The sequence below is a fragment of the Ascaphus truei genome, chromosome 8 (assembly GCF_040206685.1).
Source record: "Ascaphus truei isolate aAscTru1 chromosome 8, aAscTru1.hap1, whole genome shotgun sequence".
NCBI lineage: Eukaryota > Metazoa > Chordata > Amphibia > Anura > Ascaphidae > Ascaphus > Ascaphus truei.
In genome coordinates this window covers 55,711,530-55,731,442 of record NC_134490.1, presented here as the reverse complement: position 1 = coordinate 55,731,442, position 19,913 = coordinate 55,711,530, and the positions used below count along the sequence as shown (strand labels likewise).

The following is a 19,913-nucleotide window of genomic DNA, read 5'->3' as shown; positions in this document are numbered from 1 at the left end:
TGGACAAAGCGTCATAAGCCTGCATACCAACGTCAAGTTATAACCAAATTAATGCAGGTCCTACACTACACTGTGAACCCTTCCTTTTACCTCTGTATGAGGGGAAAGAACCATAGTAGATTCTGTTCCTGCAGCAAAATGAAAAGACCTAAGTATTTATATACTGTATACATACATACATACATACTTACATACTTACATACATACATACATACATACATACATACATACATACATACATACATACACTAGCTTTTACTGAGCAATATTGACAAAAATGACCAGCTATTAGCAAGTGATGCTTCTCTTTTATCCCTTTCTGTTATATGAAAATTCAAACCTTAAACTTTTCACAGCCCTCTGTAGGTCCTGGAGGATAAATGGCCATAATAATAGATATGTTTAGTGACGTGAATACACAACCCATCAGCTCTCAACTTTTGTCCTGTAACCCAAAACATTGTCCTTATGTTTTGTAGCCAATTCATTTAGTGTTTTAATTCTACTTTTAAACAGTGCAAAAATGTATTTTTCTCCTAGTTTTTCTTTCTCCATGAGTCTCTTTGAGTCTCTTTGTTTTATGAGTAAAATGGTGTTATGTTGCTGTTAAGCGAAATATAATGCAGTATTGATTTTTTTCCATCTATATGATGTATGACCTTTCACATCAACCTAATTTCTTATCGACTTTAATATGATGTCACAAAAGCATTTTTACTTGTGATTGAATTGACTATCAAAGCATAATAAAACACACAAACCACTGATATTTAACCTTAAATGTCTTAACCGTACGAAGGATAAAAAAAAACCTTCCAGTTTAACAGAGGTTTATGGCTTTGAATTTGTGTAATACTCCAGTCCTCAAGAGCTGACCAACAGGTCAGGTTTTCAGGATATCCCTGCTTCAGCACAGATGGCTCAGTCTTTGACCGAGCCACTGATTGAGCCACCTGTGCTTAAGCAGGGATATGCTGAAAACCTGACCTGTTGGTAGCTCTTCAGGACTGGAGTTGGACACCCCTGGTGTAATAGATCTGATAACAACAACCCCCCCATCCCCCATAAGTGCCTGCTCTTTGGAGGTGACGGAGGGCCGGTTTTGGCTGTGAGCAGCTGTGGTTGTTTAACGGTCTTGATTGTGGAAGTGGAACATGCTGTGACAGCTGGATGTGCATGCTGATACCCGGCAGAGCTTTAAGGTACATATTGCGAGGGTTCTAGAACCTTAAACATGAACTTTTTTCCTTTTAAAGCCGCCCAGCCCTGAGCATATACACTGTGTCTGTTGTATAAACATAGCATAAGGAGGTGAGTGTGCAGAGTACACTAGAGTCTGTGTCGGTATCAGTGGGTGGGCGGCTGTGTGACACACACTGCTGTGCTTGTGAGTAAAGCAATCATGAAGTCATTAAGATACAGCAGTTTGTCACCAGTACCCTGACTGAGGAGTGTACTCCTGATAGGTTGATCTGCCTCTCTTGTGCTTTGTGAGCTGGGAGATGCTGTGTGAGGAGCCTCAGAGCAATGCTGAACATGCATCATACTGATTTAAAGAGACACTCCTGGGGATACACAGTGCTAGTTTAAAAAAAATTAGGTTTGAAACAGAGGGTCTTCGGAGCTGACCCACGTTAATTTTAGCTCCGGGGACCCTCTGCGTCCGGAGATACCTCGAAAGGGGGTGCCGGTAGCAGCCCAGACTGGGCTATCGAAATGGCGGCTTTAAATGTCCCGGGTCCTGCGTGCCAATAGGAAACCGTGATGTCATCCCGTTGCAGTCTTCCTATTGGCTCACGTGATGCGGGACATTTTAACTGTGCAGAGATACAGGCACCCCTTACTGAGGAAAGTATCTCGGGGAGCAGGGGGTCCCCAGAGCTGAAATTAACGTCTGGAGACACCCTGCTTCAATCCTATTAAACAGAAAACCCCAATGTGTCCTTAGGCGTGCCACTGCAATATTTAACCGCCTTATACGGCTGAGTACCTTGTACTTACTGCGTGATCCCTAGTTAATGTTGGGCAACAGGCCACATTTTCCTATGACAACGATGCCCAACATGGGAATTTAATATAATAGCGATGTTTATCATGATAAAATTAGACATTAGTTGTTTCAATTCTATGGTGAGCTATTACAAAGGAAAAGTGTGTTTAAATAAATGACTCTTCCTGTGACTTTTAGGCAAGTCCCCTCTAACTCCCTGTGCCTCAAGAAGAAAAATGAGTGTGCAGGCTCTTTGTGGCAGGGACTCACTGTGAGTACTGTATCAGAAACAAATATTATTTTATTACTGTGAAATAGAAAAACAAGCGCAAATAATATCACTAATAAATCAAATTACTACATGCAAAAGGATTGGTGGTTCTATTTTGGCCCTGAAGGGAGAAGGCAGGAGCGGCTCAGCGAGTAAAGACACTGAGGGCCTCATGCAGAGAGCAGCGTTATCGGGGGAAGCGCCATTTTTTGGCAAAATCTGCCTTTAGAAAGGCAGGTAATGGCGAGTTTTGAAACAAGCGCCATTTTTTTTTTTTTTTTTGAAAATTTCGCCGCGCGGCTGGTGAGAACCTACATCTCGCCAGCTTTAAAAATTTCCAAATTCAGAAACGCGCGAACGCCATCTAGCGGCTGTTCGCGCCAATAAAATGGCACGATTTTCTTCAATTTTCTCCGCCAACTAAAGTTGGCAAGAAGCAGGAGCTCGCCGGCTATAGGGGAAAAAAAAAAGCGCGATTTTTTTTTTTTCCCTTTCAGCAGCGCGCATCTCCTCATTTACAATTCTCCACATGCAGTAATGGTATAAATAGCGGATTTTGCCCATTTCTGCATATGGAGAATAAAACTCTCCATTAAACCAACTTTTTATTCCCCTCGCCAATTTTAAAAAGCGCTGCTCTCTGCATAGGCCCCTATGTCTGATAACAATGAACCTGAGTTTGAAGCAGGGTAACCTGGTTCAAATCCTGGTGTCAGCTCCTTGTGACCTTGTAAAAGTCACTTTATCTCCCTGTGCCTCAGCCACCAACACCATAGATTGTAAACTCGCCTGGGCAGGGAATGTGTCTAAGATTCCTGTGTGCTGCGTACCGCACGCTATACTGTAATTGGGAATTGTCTCCCATTGGGAGAAAAGCGCTATATTAAATAAAGTTATTATTATTGTAATGGAAATGGGAGCTGAATCCCCATTAATTTTAGACCTCCCAAAGGTGATGGTAGCAAGGTAGCAGCCCCGGCTGGGCACGCAATATGTCTGCTCAAATCTCCCCGTGACACGAGAGCCAATAGGAAGCCGCGCCATCAACTGTCGCAGCTTCCCATTGGCCCGCAGGACCTATTAACATAAAGCAGTTAACGGAATGACTTACGGAGGTATGTATCTCGGGAAGTAGGTCCCCGGAGCTTAAATGAAACCGGTTAATTTCATACATTGTCCTACATTGCAACATGCTCATTTCTGAAGGGAACCTTTTTTTCACCTCAGAGCGCGTGGTTCAGCTCCATAGACCCCCTTCTTGAAACCTATGTTAAATAGTTAATATAAAAGGGCATGAATTGCTCCTTTTTTAATAGGAAAATGACTTTATTACAATCCAAAATGATTGTTGCAGCAACTAGATCAGGGGTGGGCAACTCCAGTCCTCAAGGGCCACCAACAGGTCAGGTTTTAAAGATATCCCTGCTTTAGTACAGGTGGCTCAGTCAAAGACTGATTGAGCCATCTATGCTGAAGCAGAGATATCCTTGAAACTCACCCTATTTATGCCCCCCATGTTTCCTGTGGCACGGTGTTCATTTTGGCGCTTTTTACCTCCTCTGCAGGCAGGGGGTGCTGCCCGGCACACTCCAGCAGTGAATATGGGGGAGAAGAAGCCAGAACCGCTGGACTTCGTGAAGGATTTTCAGGAATATCTCACGCAGCAAACGCACCACGTCAACATGATCTCCGGCTCAGTGAGCGGCGACAAGGAGGCCGACACCCTACAAGGAGGTACGGCCCAAATCCCCCTCCATCCCTGGCATGCTGCTAGGAATTGCTGTGTGCAATTACACCTTGTTCGCCCGTCTCCTGCACTTTGTATTCCCATGCTCAGTATAGGGCATCTCTCCAAAGACCAGGCCGGTAGAATGCAGAGCAGTAGTTATACGATAGAGAGAAAGCAATCCATGGCCGATACGTTGCACTTTTTATACATTTAATTAAAAAAAATTGTAGAGTCCTTTTTTTCTTATGGTGTTAATAAACTACATTTAATATTTAGGTAAGGTTACTTTGGTTGATCCCTTCATTTTGGTCTCTTGTAGGCACTTTAGATTAACAGTTATGTTTTTTTCCTTTCATTGGGTAGCATAATGACCGGTCCATAAAGCTAAGTAGATATATTTTTTTGGAGTGCACTGTGTTGGCAGGGGATTGCTTTCTCTATCCCTATCATATAAGTACTCATTTTGTATTCACCTAATCCCGAGGTATCACCCAATTAAGGACACGATCTCCTTATTTTATCAGTACTCCGTCCCAGTGTGATATCTCAAAAGTTTCCTTTTTGTAGAGCAGGTTTAATGCTAAAAGTGGTTCTCGATTACTTTATTCAGTGTGCAGTAAAACTGTTGGTTCCAATGATATTAAGATAGTGTTGGTCTTAGTGGTACAGAAAGGTGTCTGAGATGGAGCCAGGCTGTATCTTTTTAACCCACCAGTTTAAAAGAAAATAAAAAAATACACACACCTCAAAAACAAATAGACAATGCCGTTCTGTGGCTAACAAAATGCTTTTATTTGTACATATATATATACACACACACCATTATACCTACACCAAGTTGTTGTGTAAGAAACAATCACCTTTGTCTGGCAGTGTAGGGATCAGTAGTGCCACACAACTGTGCCCTACAGCAGTATTCCCGTGTGTTCTAGACAGTGACTCTTCTGTCATGATGACCTCAATGTGTACTCCAGCTTTGTGACATCGTCCTTACCCTGTATATTTTGTGTCTCCTGCCTATAGTTGTGTGCTCCCCTTCTCCCACTGTCTGTTCCCTTTCCTTTGTAACAGTTGGCAGAGAGATGCTACTGATTGTGTTGCTTTTCATGCAGCAGGGCCACAAAACCATGATGTGCTCATCGCTAACTCTCCGTGCCTTGCTCTACCGGCAGCTGGGACAGACAGCGATCAGAACGGGCTGGACCACCCCTCCGTGGAGGTGTCTTTGGACGAGAGCGCAGGGATGCTGGTGGATGGCTTTGAGCGGACATTTGATGGGAAACTAAAATGTCGTTACTGTAACTATGCCAGCAAAGGCACTGCTCGCCTAATAGAACACATCCGCATACACACTGGTAGGATTCCTTCACATCTGTTTGTAGTGTGCATGGACCTAACAATGTGTCTGTGCGCTCTTATTTGTACTTTAGTGAATCTGCGATTTAGTGTCAATCGGGGGTATTAGTGCTGTTCAAGTCATTGGTAAATGTCCGTACCCCGCATTGGACCTTGTTGAATCCCAGAGTAAATGACTAAGAATTGTGTGTGTGAGTTTGAGCAGGACAGCAGAACACTGCACAAAGGGAGCATGTTTCCAAGCATACTTCCACTTCTCATCCTGAAATCACATCAACTTCAAATCTGCCTCTGTGTGCGAGCACAGCCCAGAACATAAACACACACTCACCATTTTCAGTATGCATTAGGACAGTGGTTAAACCTTACTTTATAGAATCTCCATTGTTGCCTTGCTACCATCAATAAGGACCAACATGTTGAAAAGTAAAAATAAATATATATTTAGAGTGCTTGTTTATTCATGTTCTTTTCTTGTAGTGTGATGTAGGTATGTACTGGTAACATTATTCTTTTTTTGTGAGCAAAATGTAACAGCAGCCCATCACTTTGCATGTGGAAATAGGTCACCATTGAGATGACTTGTATTTTTTTTATTTAGAACCTTATTCTCATTCCTATATTTGATTAGTCAGATTTTTAAAAAGCTTTACAGAATGCCAGTTGACATTAATCGGTGTGTTGTTAGGTGGCTCTGCTGTTTTTAAAGCTGCAGTCCAAGCAATATCCTACGTGTTTAAAAAAAAAAAAAAATCACTTCTGTACTATGAATATTTGTAGCATTTCTTCCGTAAACGACTCTACATTACATTTGTAATGTATTTTAATGTAACAAGCATTATTTGTTTCTATAGCAACCATTTACAAAGTCACATCCCCTTCCTCTTCTGAAACGGGCTCTGGCACACCCCTTGTTGAGCCCTGCCCTGTCTCTAGCAGTGCCCCAATTGTATCTAGTAACTGCCTGGTCACATGATCTTCCCGACAGAACTTTGCATCTTTGGTCCTCTTCTGCTGCACTGACAGCCATTTAATGAATCCCGAGCCAAATCTTCGCCGATTGGTAACTTAGCTAATTACTTATCATTGTGTGGATTGTATTGATGCACATATTAAAAGGGGAAAAAAATAAATAAAATAAAAAACAGCAGCTTGGACTGCTGCTTTAAAGCAGATCAAGGAAATAATCAGTGTTGATCTTTTTGAGATCTATATCCAGTTCTATAATTGGTGGAGATGGGAGACAGGATTTGCGTAACCGTGTAATGCAGCGGTTCTCTCTTTGCAGGTGAGAAGCCGCACCGTTGCCACCTGTGCCCTTTTGCTTCCGCCTACGAGCGCCACCTCGAAGCTCACATGCGCTCTCACACGGGGGAGAAGCCGTACAAATGCGAGCTGTGCTCCTTCCGGTGCAGCGACCGCAGCAACCTGTCCCACCACCGGCGCCGCAAGCACAAGATGCTGCCCATCAAAGGCACGCGCCCCTCCCTGGGCAACAAGAAGATGTGGGGGGTCCTGCAGAAGAAGGTCAGCAGCCTGGGCTACGGCCGACGGACTCTCATTAACTTCAGCCCACCGTCCATGGTGGTACATAAGTCAGACTATCTGAGCGACTTCTCCCACGAGATCCCTGGCATCCACAGCGAGGCCTATGATCACCTGCCCAAGTCCTCGCATGGTGGAGGGCTATCTCGGGATCATGGTGGAGGGCTATCTCGGGATCATGGTGGAGGGCTATCTCGGGATCATGGTGGAGGGCTATCTCGGGATCATGGTGGAGGGCTATCTCGGGATCACCATGACCTTATGGTTGACAACCCCTTAAACCAGCTGTCCACTCTGGCAGGGCAGCTATCTAGCCTTCCACCGGACACCCAGAACCCTGCCTCTCCTGATGCGGGACCCTGCCCTGATGAGAAGCCCTTCATGATCCAGCAGCCTCCACCTCCCTGTGCTTCTGCTGTCTCCACCAGCGTGGCTCAGAGCCCCTCCCCCGCCAGCCCTGATGCGCGTCAACCCCACAATCATAGGAACTGTAGCCCCATGGCTGGGCCGAGTAGTGACCGCAGCGGGCGAACCAGCACCCCCAGCATCAGCAACAGCCAGCCCAGCACTCCTGCGCCTGCCCTCCCAGTGCAGGACCCCCAGCTTCTGCACCACTGCCAGCACTGTGACATGTACTTTGCAGATAACATACTGTACACCATCCACATGGGCTGCCACGGCTTCGAAAACCCCTTCCAGTGCAACATCTGCGGCTGCAAGTGCAAAAACAAGTATGACTTTGCCTGCCACTTTGCCCGAGGCCAGCACAGCCATCACAGACTGTAGGGGCCCGGTGGCCCTTCTCACTTCTTTTTATTCGCTGTTACGGACACACAGTCTGTCCGTACTGTGCCCGTCACCCCAGAGATGTATATAGTATGTAAATAGCCCATTTTTGTGCTCCTCGTTTGACAGTCATGTGATCTGGGTTTCAGACAGTAATTATGTGACGGGGGTGGATAATTAAATGTCGGTAACTAAAGAGGAGATATCAGTCAATGTATGATGCTGTTGGGTTTTGTGTGTTCCTGTTTTCTACCCTACTGTTATCTGAGGCTTAAAAAAAAACAAATCCTGCGTATCTTGGAAAAAAGGAAAGGTGCCGTTTGCTTGCGCAAGCTAAATAACGATAAGGCACCTAATGTGTGGTTACCTCCCCACATGCCTGCTGTCTGCCGTTCATCCTGATGCGCCATTACAAGTCATGGCGGGCATGCAGCAAAAATGTGGGTTTCGATGAGGACGCTTCCTTGTGATACTTTTGTAGGGAATGTTTGTTGCGGGGTGTCTCCGCGAGGACCGGACACCCCTTTATGTAGCGATGCCGCAGATAATTCCTTTTTGATGGCGGCATTTGTGGCACACGCGTCCTTCCCATGCTTCTTAACCCCCTGTTGCGACCACGGGCACCTGCAAACATAGCGCGTTGCTGGCTTATCTGGTAGCAAAGGGTTTCCAAGAAGCTGACCCACAAGATGACTCTTATTTTAAAGGTTTCAAATGTGTGTGTTTTTATTTGTGCCCCAGTCTCTGGTGGTTGTTGTTGTTTGTGTAGATTTTACCACACAATGTGTCAGAAACTAGTTGGCCGGAGATGGAATAGTCCTTAATCTATCACCACGTCAAATAAATTTGCATTGTCGATTCGCTCACCTAATTCTCCTGAGCACGACTCGTCCCCTTTGCCTTTGTTTTTTATTACCTTATCCAGAGCGGCAACTCCTGTCTGGCAATGAACTGCTCGTTACAGAGTAAGGCGCAGATCCACAAAAGGGGTGCTAAGCTTTAGCACATCTTTACTCAAATACAGGGGTGTTCAACACCAGTCAAGCCCCCCCCCCCCCCCTCCCCAAACAGGTCAGGTTTTCCCAGCTTCAGCACAGATGGCTGTCAAAGTGCTGAAGCAGGGATATCCTGAAAACCTGACCTGTTTGGGGGGGGGGTGGCTTGAGGACGTGAGCACCCCTACATTGGAATAAAGGTGTGCTTGGCACCCCTTTTGTAGATCTGGGCCTAAGTGCACAGTTCAGGTTTGGCTTTAACCCCCGAAAATAACACGCGCAGTGGTTGGGTTTTATACAAAATCAACATGGCAGTGATTGTGTGTTTGCACTGAATTAGATTAGGGATTTCACAGTCTTGCACATCATAGCACATGCATGTCCAAACACAAGATTCTGCATTAATCCCTTCCACACTTCCTATGCTGCAGTGAAAAGCACTGTGAGGTCTCTGCTGTGCCTTCTGCAAGAGATACCCTACTCTCTTGTCTACTTGTTTCCCCTACATGCAAGTTATTTTAGTATTGAGTCATTCATATCTCACAATTTCCTTTTTTTGTACTTTCTAAAATCTTGTCACACCAGCTTTTTCTACGGTTTATGTTATGTTCTTGTGTACAATCCTGAATTTACTAAAGTCCTGATGTATCCAAGCCTCCCTGCAGCATGTCTTGATATTTTCACAACTGAAGCTCAAACACAATTAAATAGCTCGGCAGGTGCTCCGGATACAAAATAATGAATGCTACTTGCACTTCTGGCCATCTCCTTTGCTGTGTACAATTCATAGTAACCTCTATACTCCCAAATCATATCTGTGCAACGGTTTTATTCCGAGCTGTAAATATGACATTTAGGGGCCTATGCAGAGAGCAGCGCTTTTTAAAATTGGAGAGGGGAATAAAAAGTAGGTTTAATGGAGAGTTTTATTCTCCATATGCAGAAATGGGCGAAATCCGCTATTTTTAGCATTACTGCATGTGGAGAATTGTAAATAAGGAGTTGCGCGCAGCTGAAAGGGGGAAAAAAAATCGCGCATTATTTTTTTTTTTCCCTATAGCCGGCGAGCTCCTGCTTCTTGCCAACTTTAGTTGGCGGAGAAAATTGAAGAAAATCGCGCCAAGAACAGCCGCTAGATGGCGAGCGCGCCTTTCTGAATTCGGATATTTTTCAGACTGGCGAGATGTAGTTTCTCGCCAGCCGCGCGGCGAGATTTTCAAATAGAAAAAAAAAATAGCGCTTTTTTCCTACCTCGCCATTTTCAGCGCGATTTTCTCCGGAAAATGGCGAGATTTTAAATAGCGCTGCTCTCTGCATGAGGCCCTTAGTATCAGTCTGAGGTTTTGATGTTTACATTTAAGTGAAGGGTTAAATATTTTTTGACCACTTGACCAAGTCCTAAAGTAAACCCAAAGTATTCTATTAACCTTTTCACTTCAAGGTGGCACTAATAATAACTTTTTCATATAGATCTTTTCTCCCAATGGGACACAAAGTGCTTCACAATTACTATATAGCGCGTGAGACGCAGCACATAGGAATTTGTCACAGTCCCTGCCCAGATGAGCTTGCAATCTATATTTTTGGTGCCTGAGGCACAGGGAGATAAAATGACTTGTCCATGGTCACAAAGAGCTGACACCGGGAATTGAACCAGGTTCCCCTGCTCTGTACTCAACGAGCCATTCCTTCTCCATAGTGTCACTTCAGTCCCAGCACTTCCAGAACATGTTATCGTGCCTGGAACGATCAGGAACCAGAAGTAGCGGGAGCTCCACCTGATTTGATCTGTCCCTTTAAAATTGAGCATTTGCCATGAGTTGCGTGGGGCCTTACATGCAAGGTTAAAGCTGCAGCTCGGTATCGAACACTGATACAATAACTTACATCCTTGGTAATTGGGGGGGATCCCCCCTGGTTCAGACAAATGGGTACTGCTGTTTTATGCATTACATTGAACCCCAGTTACCAGAGCTGGCATTCTCTGATCCTACCCAGAAGAGTACGTGCTTTAAGAATATTAAACTCCTGTTGAGTCTCATTTTGAAGCTGCTTGTTTTATCATTTCCCTCCAATGCTTTTAGATCCAGAATCTGAAGCTGCAAAACATTTGCTCTGTAAATGGCCCACTCCGATACCTTGTTTGTGCAGTACAACCTTTTCTGCCATCTTCAGTGTAACATTTTGTTCTACTGGCAGGATTGTGTAGGGCGCGGTCTGTACGTAAAGTATAATATCACCATCTACTTCAAGGGCCACCAACAGGTCAGGTTTTCCGAATATCCCAGCTTCAGCACAGGTGTTCCAGTCAAAGACAATCACTTATTAAGCCACCTGTGCTGAAGTCGGGGTATCCTTAAAACCTGACCGATCTGTGACCCTTGAGGACTTGCGTTAGCCCCTCAGAGCTACTTTATCAAACTTTGCCGTACATATCCTCAGTGTTAATGTACACACCTGAAGATGGTCACTAGTGGGAAGAGTTAAAGACTGTGTAGAATTTGGGTACATGACTTTTGTCCATCGCTCCCAACACATCGATGCCAGCCAGTCCTCTACCAACATTCCGTTGAGGTTTCATCCAATGGGAAGTATAGATAAAGCACCTATAAAAGTGGTCCCCAGTAAGGCAATCTACTTCTACAGGGAGACAGCGGCTGTATCAGTCCTGCTCTGGCTGAGAAGGGCAAGTATGCTCCCTGCTCAGATATGGCTGCAGAATGTGGTCTCTCTGTTCTTTAAACAGGAACACTGTAGCGGTAACACGCTGTGTGCTGAGAGGCAGGAGACCTCTCTGTGACATGCTTTGCCGTAAGTCTTCCAGGAGTATTGATTTAGCACAGTGAAGTTCCTCAGCCACAACCTTCACCTCTCGCACTGGCACGGCATCTAAAAGTAAGGGCAGTATCAGCCACAGAACATCTGTCAACAGGGAAGTATAAAATCCAATGGGCCAGCTGAAGTAGCAATAAACCCTTTTAGCATTCTCTAATTACCCCTTTAACAAGCCTTTTTATACTTTGTGTAGTGATTATTCCTCTCGTTTTTACAGTGTAAGTTCAGACACCTAATGTTTCTTCTATAGCCTTTTGGAGATCATATATAGTGGCTGATTAGATCGTGAACGGTTTTATAATGTCAATAGAACACATAATACAGTAGTGACAGAAAATTTTAACCCCATCCTTTTTGCAGGTGTAATTGTAGTTGTACATGTTGCCTCTGCTGTTTATGGACAAGACTACCTATAACTGCCACTAAGCAGGTTTTACTATCTCCACAATGGTTTTTATTTACACATCTAACAATTATTTACAAAGATCTATAAAAAAATAACTAAATGCTGATCGGCAGATCATGTTTGGAGGAAAAGTAAAAGCACTTCAGGGTAGGGCGACTCTGAATATTTCTGAATTCCTAGGACCCAGCCTGAGGCTTTATGTAGGCAGTTCTGGGGAGAAATAAAGTGGTTTATAGCGCTTTAGTAAAGTTAAAGTTAGTTAAAGGTTCACACGAGCAATTCCTGAGCCTGCTTCGGAGATGGATGTGAGCACTTTGTAACATCCGCAGGGAGGTTTGGGAAAGAGCTTACATATACAAAGAATACATTCCTACCTTTCACCGTCTTCATGGTCTCGGAGATGAGGCGTCGCAGGCTCTGATCTGCTTGATGTAGAATACTGGCTGCACAAATTTCACGGTCCATATCCTGTCCCGAGTATTCCAAGGAGAGAGGAAAATGTGTAATAAACTGACCGACATCACGGATACACTTCACAAATCCTGCTCTCAGGTGACTGAGAAAATGGGGGTGTCAATGGAAAGTACGAGTGGGCTCAGAATTATGGGCGTAACATACACACAGGGAGATACAAAACAGGGCAGGCACAAAAAGAGGGAAGCAGAGAGTGACAAATACAGCAGGGAAGGCCAACTTCAGTCCTCAGGGGCCACCAACAGGTCAGGTTTTCAGGATATCCCTGCTTCAGCACACGTGACTCAATCATTGGCTCAGTCAATGACAGCCACCTATGCTGAAAAAGGGATATACTGAAAACCTGACCTGTTGGTGGCCTTTGAGGACTGGAATTGGGCACCTATGTCCTACAGGTTTCCCAGCATAAATAACCCAATAAATATATTGTACTAAGCGCCATCCTTATTCTTTGAAACGGGAGTTTGTAGGAGCCAAATCGCCAAAGATTGATCATTTTAATTTGTGCACCGAATACAGAAAGGGAAGTCCCAGAGGCAACACAACTACTTTTGGGGAACGCGGTTTCAAAAGTTTGGGAACCCGAGTTAAATCTTTAAAGAAATTGTGACAGTAACTGTGGCTGGTATTACTGAACGTGAGACTAGCATTACGGATCAGGGACCCACACCCACACCCTGGCACGTACTAGTGAGCCTGTTCCTCTGCAGCTTGTGTCAGTCACCCGATTGCCTTCACATTTGGGATACTGTGACTTTGCATCAGCTTCCCTACCTTTCTCTCGCTGTCTTCCTGCAGTGGACTCAACGGATTTTCCAAGGCCTGATTTAACAAGTCCGGTACTCTCAGACTGGAAGAAAGGAATATCCGTTTAAAATATAAAATACTTTGGTCTCCTGACAGCAAAAGAGCTGGGGAGAAAAAGAAAATCACACGGTGTGTGTGTGTGTGTGTGAACCGCTCACGCGACCGCTCGAGAAATCAGTTTTTACTGATTTCAAGCGCGTCGCGTGCCCCCTCCCGCTTCCGCCCGCTGTATAGACACGATGACTGCCTTTAAGCAGTCTGATCGCTCAGCGTGCGGCCGCGTCCACGTGGTCTACCCCTGTATGGACGCAGCCTAACTTTCCGGCCAAGGTGCACACTACTGGTTCGATTCCTGTCTATGCTAGCTATATTGTGTGTGAAAAATGTATGTAAATGTTCACAGGAAAAAAAAAGCCATTGATGCAGTTAATTGCAATGCACAGTAATGCATACTGTTATGTGCACTTTATCAGTAATCTGCACCAATTGCATGAACCCTGGAGTGTCTGCATTGTTTTGGTTATAAGCAGCACCCACCCCATTCATTTACTTACTCTTCCATCCTGATTGGTCCTGAGGTGTTCAGTATCAGACTGTTTTGCTCCCATTGGTTTCTCTCTGGATTGGGTTTTTCTATTTTTTTCTCCATGAGCACAATGGTTTTGTCCGGGAGAGGAAGGGGCCTGTTTTGATTTCTCAGCAGACAGGACTCAACTGGGCAGTTTAAATACAGCTGGCAGAAACCCAAGTAATCTATAGGAGACAACAGATGTTTCAAGTGGATGATTATTAGGATGTCTTTTGATCTAACCTTGTTTACAAACGGAGATTAGTGAGTGATGCACTTGCAAACTTCAAATAACACTATTTATAAATTCAATGAGTAAAATAAATAAATGAAACATTTTAGACCAAGTAAATAGGGTGTACTTTTAACGTTGAAATGTAAGATCCGTAAAAGTAAAAAGCCAACTCATCAAACCTGCCATAAAAGGGGCAGTTCCGCCTTCTCAGCCACTTTTGTATATGCAAGAGGGCCAAGCAATAGCCTTTTAAATGCAAGAGCTAAAATACAGAAGCATTCTAGCTCAGGGTTACACCATGTTTAGCGCATCTGCTAATAGGAGGCTTCTATAATGACTGAAGAATTTCTATTGTAAATGCTATTAGAGCAGGGGTAGCCAACTCCAGTCCTCAAGGGCTACCAACAGGTCAGGTTTTCAGGATATCCCTGCTTCAGCACAGGTGGCTAAATCAGTATCTGCTTCTGCACAGATGGCTCAATCAGTGCCTCAGTCAAAGACTGATTGAGCCACCTATGCAGAAGCTGGTACTGATTTAGCCACCTGTGCTAAAGCAGGGATATCCTGAAAACCTGACCTGTTTGGTAGCGCTTGAGGACTGGAGTTGGCTAACCCTGCTAGATTCATTAGTACCTTACATAAGTTAGCAAGTAAGCAGCACTGCATATTAAAAGGTAAGTATAGTTCATGTATCTGATCAAATAGTTGGTTCAGTGTGGAAGAAGACTGGGGGACCACAGTCTCCACAGAGGAAGTTCTTACACTTGCGTGCCAGCTGATACACCTCATACCGCATGCTCTGGTAGTAGAAGTTATCATCCAACACAAGGTAGAGAGCACGGTTTTCTGGGATAGTTATAAGGTGATGCTCCACGTCTGACGCTGCAGAAGATATTAAGCCTTGGCGTTCCAGGCAGCTAACAAAGCGACTCCAGGTTCCCTCTGTTCTGCCAGCTGGTGCGATCAGTGCTGAACAGCCAATAAGAGCCGCAATAAGGTGCTCAAGGTACAGCAAGATATGTTGGCGATTTTGCTTCCAAAGAGACAACTGCAATACAGAAGGCCAACATCCATGTAAGATTAAATGGATTATGGCTGACCTGATCAGAAAAAGTTTACTTTTATAAATTCCATTTTCTTTTTTATTATGATCACATACTTAATGTTAATGAAATATTAATGTAAAACACTTTTATAGGACTCCATCAATCTTAACGTCCCGCATTGTTACATAGTAGATGAGTTTGAAAAACAAAAACAAAAAAAACCCAGCAAGTTCAAACTTTGTTAAATTCTAATTTTCTGATATACACATCCTATATTTATAGTTCTAATAATCCAGGGGAAGGAAAACAAAAACCAGCAAAACATTTTCCAATTATCACTCATCGCAAGAAAAAAAAATTCTTAAATCTCTCCACCTAAAATATTTATTTTTTGGTATTCCCCAGCCTTCAACTACAATAATAACCAACATGAGAACTGACACCCACCCTCTACACTTTTAAGAACTATCTAAAAATGCATCTCATATGGGGAGCTCCGCTGGCTGATACTATACATTTCAGATGCATGACCGTGGCCCCTTTGTAGAGTACTTACCATAACACCCTCCTACTGTCTCTGTAAATTCTCTGTAATTACCACTTAGGCTGCGCTTATAGTGCCCGGCGACGCGACGTTGCACAAAAACAAATACATTGAATACTTCGCATGCGCTTATAGTAAGCGCGACGGAGCTGCAAAAAAAATTTAAGCCATTGAAGTTTGATTTTTGGAGAGTCTTCTCATGTGATTGTCTCTACACCAATTACCGAACGACTACTGCACTCTGCCCGCCCCGTTCATGACGTCACTGGCCTTGTCGCCAGCGACGTCGCTCCAAACCTAAGTGCAACTTTCGCATCATCGGTCACGTCGCCAGCACTATAAACGCAGCATTAGATTGTAAACTCTTCGAGGCAGGGCCCCCCTTCCTATTGTTACTATCATGTCTAAAGCAAATGTGTTAATTATTATGTCACGTGTATTACTGCTGTGAAGCGCTATGTACATAAATATCGCTATTTATCTTAATGGTTTAAGCCACAGGAAACTAGTTGAATCAGCAACTATACGACTGTATAAATGCAATGTCTTAACGTTCCTGTTGCTTTATTGTTATGTTCCGTGAAAGCAGTTTTCAATTCTAATTCTGCAGCCCTGGTTTTTTTTTTACTCTCCTCATATTGTTCAGGGAATGTTTTAGTAGCTCTGCTTTATATAGTAGGAGGATAAGTGGGTTAGAAAAGCAAAGCAGGAGCAAACTGAGAATGTGGATGTGACAGTGATGTGCAACACTCAGAATCACCAATCATGTATATGTAACACAGTGCCACGTGGAGTATACAACACAAGACAGGCTTCTCCGGGTGACTCCTTTGCCCCGATTGGCCAGTTCACCTGCCTCCTCAGATCCCGCTGAAGTATCGCGATGGGATGCGCATAGCCCCTCTGGGAAGGCTTCGGCGGTTATGATGTCATCGTAACTGATGACCACTAACGCCCAGCTCCCCCCGCTGCCTAGCGACCGAGCCAAGGATGACTTCCCGGCAGCAGGGAGGCCACAGAGCACGCACAACCCGAGCTGCCGCCTTCCGGCTTGTTCACACATATCGATAGCGCCACAGATGCCCACTATGCACCATCACCGGAGAGAGGCGCTTACGCTGCGTATTGTGGCCACAGCGCATGCGTACTTCGCCGTCAAAATGATTGACAGTTCGCTTTACCAATAACCGAACAACTTACCTGAGCGCATTGGTTGTCTTGATATTTGTAGCTCCCGCCTTTCGCTGGTGGATTCTGGGACTTGTAGTTCTTGTTGACACCTGTGGGTGGGGGTTTACTGCCTGAATGGGTAATGATGGCTCCGTTTCATAAAGTTAACATGAATAAAGTTACAAATATGAATATGTTATAGCATGTTATTTGAGCGTTAAACAGGAGATCATGACATTGCTGTTAAAGGAGATATACCACCTTTGGGGTAGTCTGGCTCACACTGTGCCATATATAACAACTTGGTACTTAATGGATTAGGTAGGAGTAAATATAAGGGTGCTCAACTCCAGTCCTCAAGCTACCCTCAACAGGTCAGGTTTTTAGGATATCCCAGCTTTAGAACAAAAGACAAAAATACCCAATACTACATCCAATGTGACAAAATACATGGTTAAATAATGTTAGTGTAGCCCCCTTTCCCCGGTATCTAGGGTGACTATGTGTGGTGCGCTGTTACCTGTAGGTTCACAGGAGGCCTGATCCTCTGCTGCAGGGAACCTGGGGTGTACCTGGTTCATCCGGTGACAGTGCCTCCACCTGTGAAGGATCCTAGCACTGCTGGATACCCCTTGCACAGGACCCAATACAATACACACATTTTTTTCCTATGATTCAGAAACTTTGGTTTGTACAGCAGGTGTAAGGTCAGGTGTTGAAAAGTATATTTGTGTGTCGTCAGCATAGAGGCGATAATTAAACCCAAAAGATGTTATTAGGTCACCCACAGAGAATGTGTACAGGGAAAAGAGAAGAGGTCCCAGGACAGAGCCCTGAGGTACCCCCATAGAGAGATCAATAGAGGAGGAGGTGTTAGCAGAAGAGACACTGAAAGTACGATGGGAGAGGTAGGATGAGATCCAGGATAGAGCTTTGTTCCGAATACCAAGAGTATGGAGAATGTGAAGGAGAAGAGGCTGGTCCACGGTGTCAAATGCTGCAGAGAGGTCGAGTAATATGAGCAGAGTGTAATGACCTCTGTCTTTGGCAGCATGGAGGTCGTCAGTTATTTTAGTGAGGGCTGTTTCCGTGGAGTGAGCAGTGCGGAAGCCAGATTGTAGAGGGTCTAGGAGAGAATAGGTGTTGAGAAAATGGAGCAAGCGAGAGAGTACAAGACGTTCAAGGAGTTTAGAGGCAAAAGGCAGGAGGGAGGCAGGTCGATAGTTAGAAAGACAGGTAGGGTCAAGCTTGCTGTTTTTGAGTAATGGTATGACTGTTGCATGTTTGAAGGAGGATGGAAAGGTTCCAGAGCAGAGGGAGGAGTTAAAAATGTGTGTGAGTGTAGGGATTATAGTAGGAGCAAGAGGTTTTAGGAGATGGGAGGGAATGGGGTCAAGAGGGCAAGTGGTAGAGGGAGAAGAGGCGATCAACAGTGACACATCCTCTGAGACAGTGGAAAAAGAGTCAAGGAAGGCAGGAGGAGAGTTAGGAAGAGGTGTAGGATGGGAGGAAGAAACAGAGGGAATGTTCTGCCGTATGGATTCCACCTTTTCCTTAAAATAGTCAGCAAAATCCTGAGCAGAGATGGAGGAAGGAGAGGCAGCTGAGGGTGGTTTGAGTAGAGTATCAAAGACAGAGAACAGTCGGCGTGGGTTAGACTTGTGCATGTTGATTAGAGAAGAAAAGTAGGCTTGTTTAGCTTGGGAGAGGGCAGAGTTGAAACAGGATAGCATAAATTTGTAGTGAAGGAAGTCTACGAGAGTATGAGATTTCCTCCAGAGACGTTCAGAGGAACGAGTGGAGGAACGCAGCATGCGCGTGTGGGGATTTAGCCAGGGTCTAGGGTTAGAAGGGCGAGTGCGGCAGAGAGAAAGTGGGGCATGTAGATCAAGAGAGGAGGACAAGACAGAGTTGTAGTTCCTGACCAGGTTGTCAGGGTCTGTAGCAGAGCTTAGATAGGAGAGGGAGGAGTGTAACGTGGACTCAGTCAGGTAAGTGAATATAGTGCAGGTTTCTGCAGAACCGGGTGGTAGATGGAGGTGGAGAAGGGGAGAAGCGAGATAGAGAGAATGAGATGAGGTGATGGTCAGAGAGAGGAAAAGGGGAAATGGAGAAATCAGAGAAAGAGAAGTTTTTAGTGAAAACCAGGTCTAAGTAGTGGCCATCCTTGTGGGTGCTGGCTGCAGTCCACTGTTGAAGGCCAAAAGAAGAGGTTAGAGAAAGAAAGCGGGAGGCCCAAGGGAGAGAGGGGTCATCAATGTGGCAATTGAAGTCCCCAAGGAGACGAACAGGGGAGTCTGAGGAGAGGAAGAAAGAGAGCCAGGATTCAAAGTGAAAGAGAAAGGGAGAAGGGGGATGAGTAGAGGTAGGTGGGCGATTGATGACCGCCACATGGACAGGGAGAGGAGAGAAGATCTGGACAGTGTGAGCCTCAAAGGAGGGAAAAGCAAGAGATGGAGTAATAGGAAGGGTTCGGTAACGACAGCGAGAGGAGAGCAGGAGCCCCATGCCTCCACCCCTGCCATCAGTGCGTGGAGTGTGGGAGAAGGAAAGGCCACCATAAGAGAGGGCAGCTTCCAGAGCAGAGTCAGACTGAGTGAGCCAGGTCTCGGTTATAGCAAAGAGAAGCAGAGAGAGAGAAAGAAGTCATGTACAGAGAGGAACTTGTTAGAAAGGGAGCAAACATTCCAAAGGGCACAGGAGAAAGGGAGAGAGGAGGGAGGGTGGCAGGGTATGGGTATGAGGTTGGAGGGGATGACACCAGAAGGTGTAGAGGTTGCAATTGGCAGGCGAGAACGAGCGCATGTAGGAATAGGGCAGGGACCAGGATTGGGAGAGATATCCCTAGAAGCAAGGAGGCGAAGCATGGATAGAAAGAGGATGTGTGAGGATGATTTGTAGGGGTGTTTTTTAGTGCAGGGGATATAGCTGTGTGGTGTCAGAGGGCGCAGGTAAGAAAGGAGTTCATGTGAACTGAGAAGTGATGAAGGAAGGAGAGATGGAGATATATGAATAGAGTTAGAGACATACTGAGGCTGGTAAAAAGAAGTGCATAATTTGAGAAGAAGTGAAGTCACAGCAAATATAAATGTTAAAGGCAGCATCACAGCAGTAATGATGCAGTCTGGTATTGATGATATCCTCCTTTCCAGCGTA

At 44.9% G+C, this 19,913-nt stretch overlaps 2 protein-coding genes across 8 annotated transcripts in view; one reads left to right on the top strand and one right to left on the bottom strand.

Moving 5' to 3' along the window:
- The window catches only part of IKZF5 (IKAROS family zinc finger 5), a 23,052-nt gene extending 13,677 nt beyond the window's left edge, over window positions 1-9,375 (top strand). Inside the window, exons 2-5 of one of the 5 annotated variants that reach the window (XM_075612144.1) lie at window positions 2,189-2,261; window positions 3,827-3,995; window positions 5,103-5,345; window positions 6,635-9,375. In XM_075612144.1, the coding sequence (XP_075468259.1) occupies window positions 3,863-3,995; window positions 5,103-5,345; window positions 6,635-7,677 (1,419 nt within the window). In that variant the 5' untranslated portion in view covers window positions 2,189-2,261; window positions 3,827-3,862 and the 3' untranslated portion in view covers window positions 7,678-9,375. The remainder of the gene's footprint in view (window positions 1-2,188; window positions 2,262-3,826; window positions 3,996-5,102; window positions 5,346-6,634) is intronic. The other 4 variants (XM_075612145.1, XM_075612146.1, XM_075612143.1 and 1 more) reach the window with 4 other exon arrangements.
- Window positions 9,376-10,708: 1,333 nt separating this feature from the next.
- Window positions 10,709-16,734, bottom strand: PSTK (phosphoseryl-tRNA kinase). Of its 3 annotated transcripts, none has more exons than XM_075612150.1 (6): window positions 16,444-16,734; window positions 14,760-15,045; window positions 13,749-13,947; window positions 13,162-13,237; window positions 12,288-12,381; window positions 10,709-11,561 (listed from the first exon to the last, which is right to left on the bottom strand). In XM_075612150.1, the coding sequence occupies exons 1-6, from the start codon at window positions 16,648-16,650 to the stop codon at window positions 11,335-11,337; spliced, it is 1,089 nt and encodes a 362-aa protein (XP_075468265.1). In that variant the 5' UTR covers window positions 16,651-16,734; the 3' UTR covers window positions 10,709-11,334. The 3 variants fall into 3 exon arrangements, with proteins under 3 accessions (XP_075468265.1, XP_075468266.1, XP_075468267.1); XM_075612151.1 differs by lacking the exon at window positions 16,444-16,734 and adding an exon at window positions 15,600-16,427; XM_075612152.1 differs by lacking the exon at window positions 10,709-11,561 and adding an exon at window positions 11,573-12,123.
- Window positions 16,735-19,913: the final 3,179 nt, after the last annotated feature.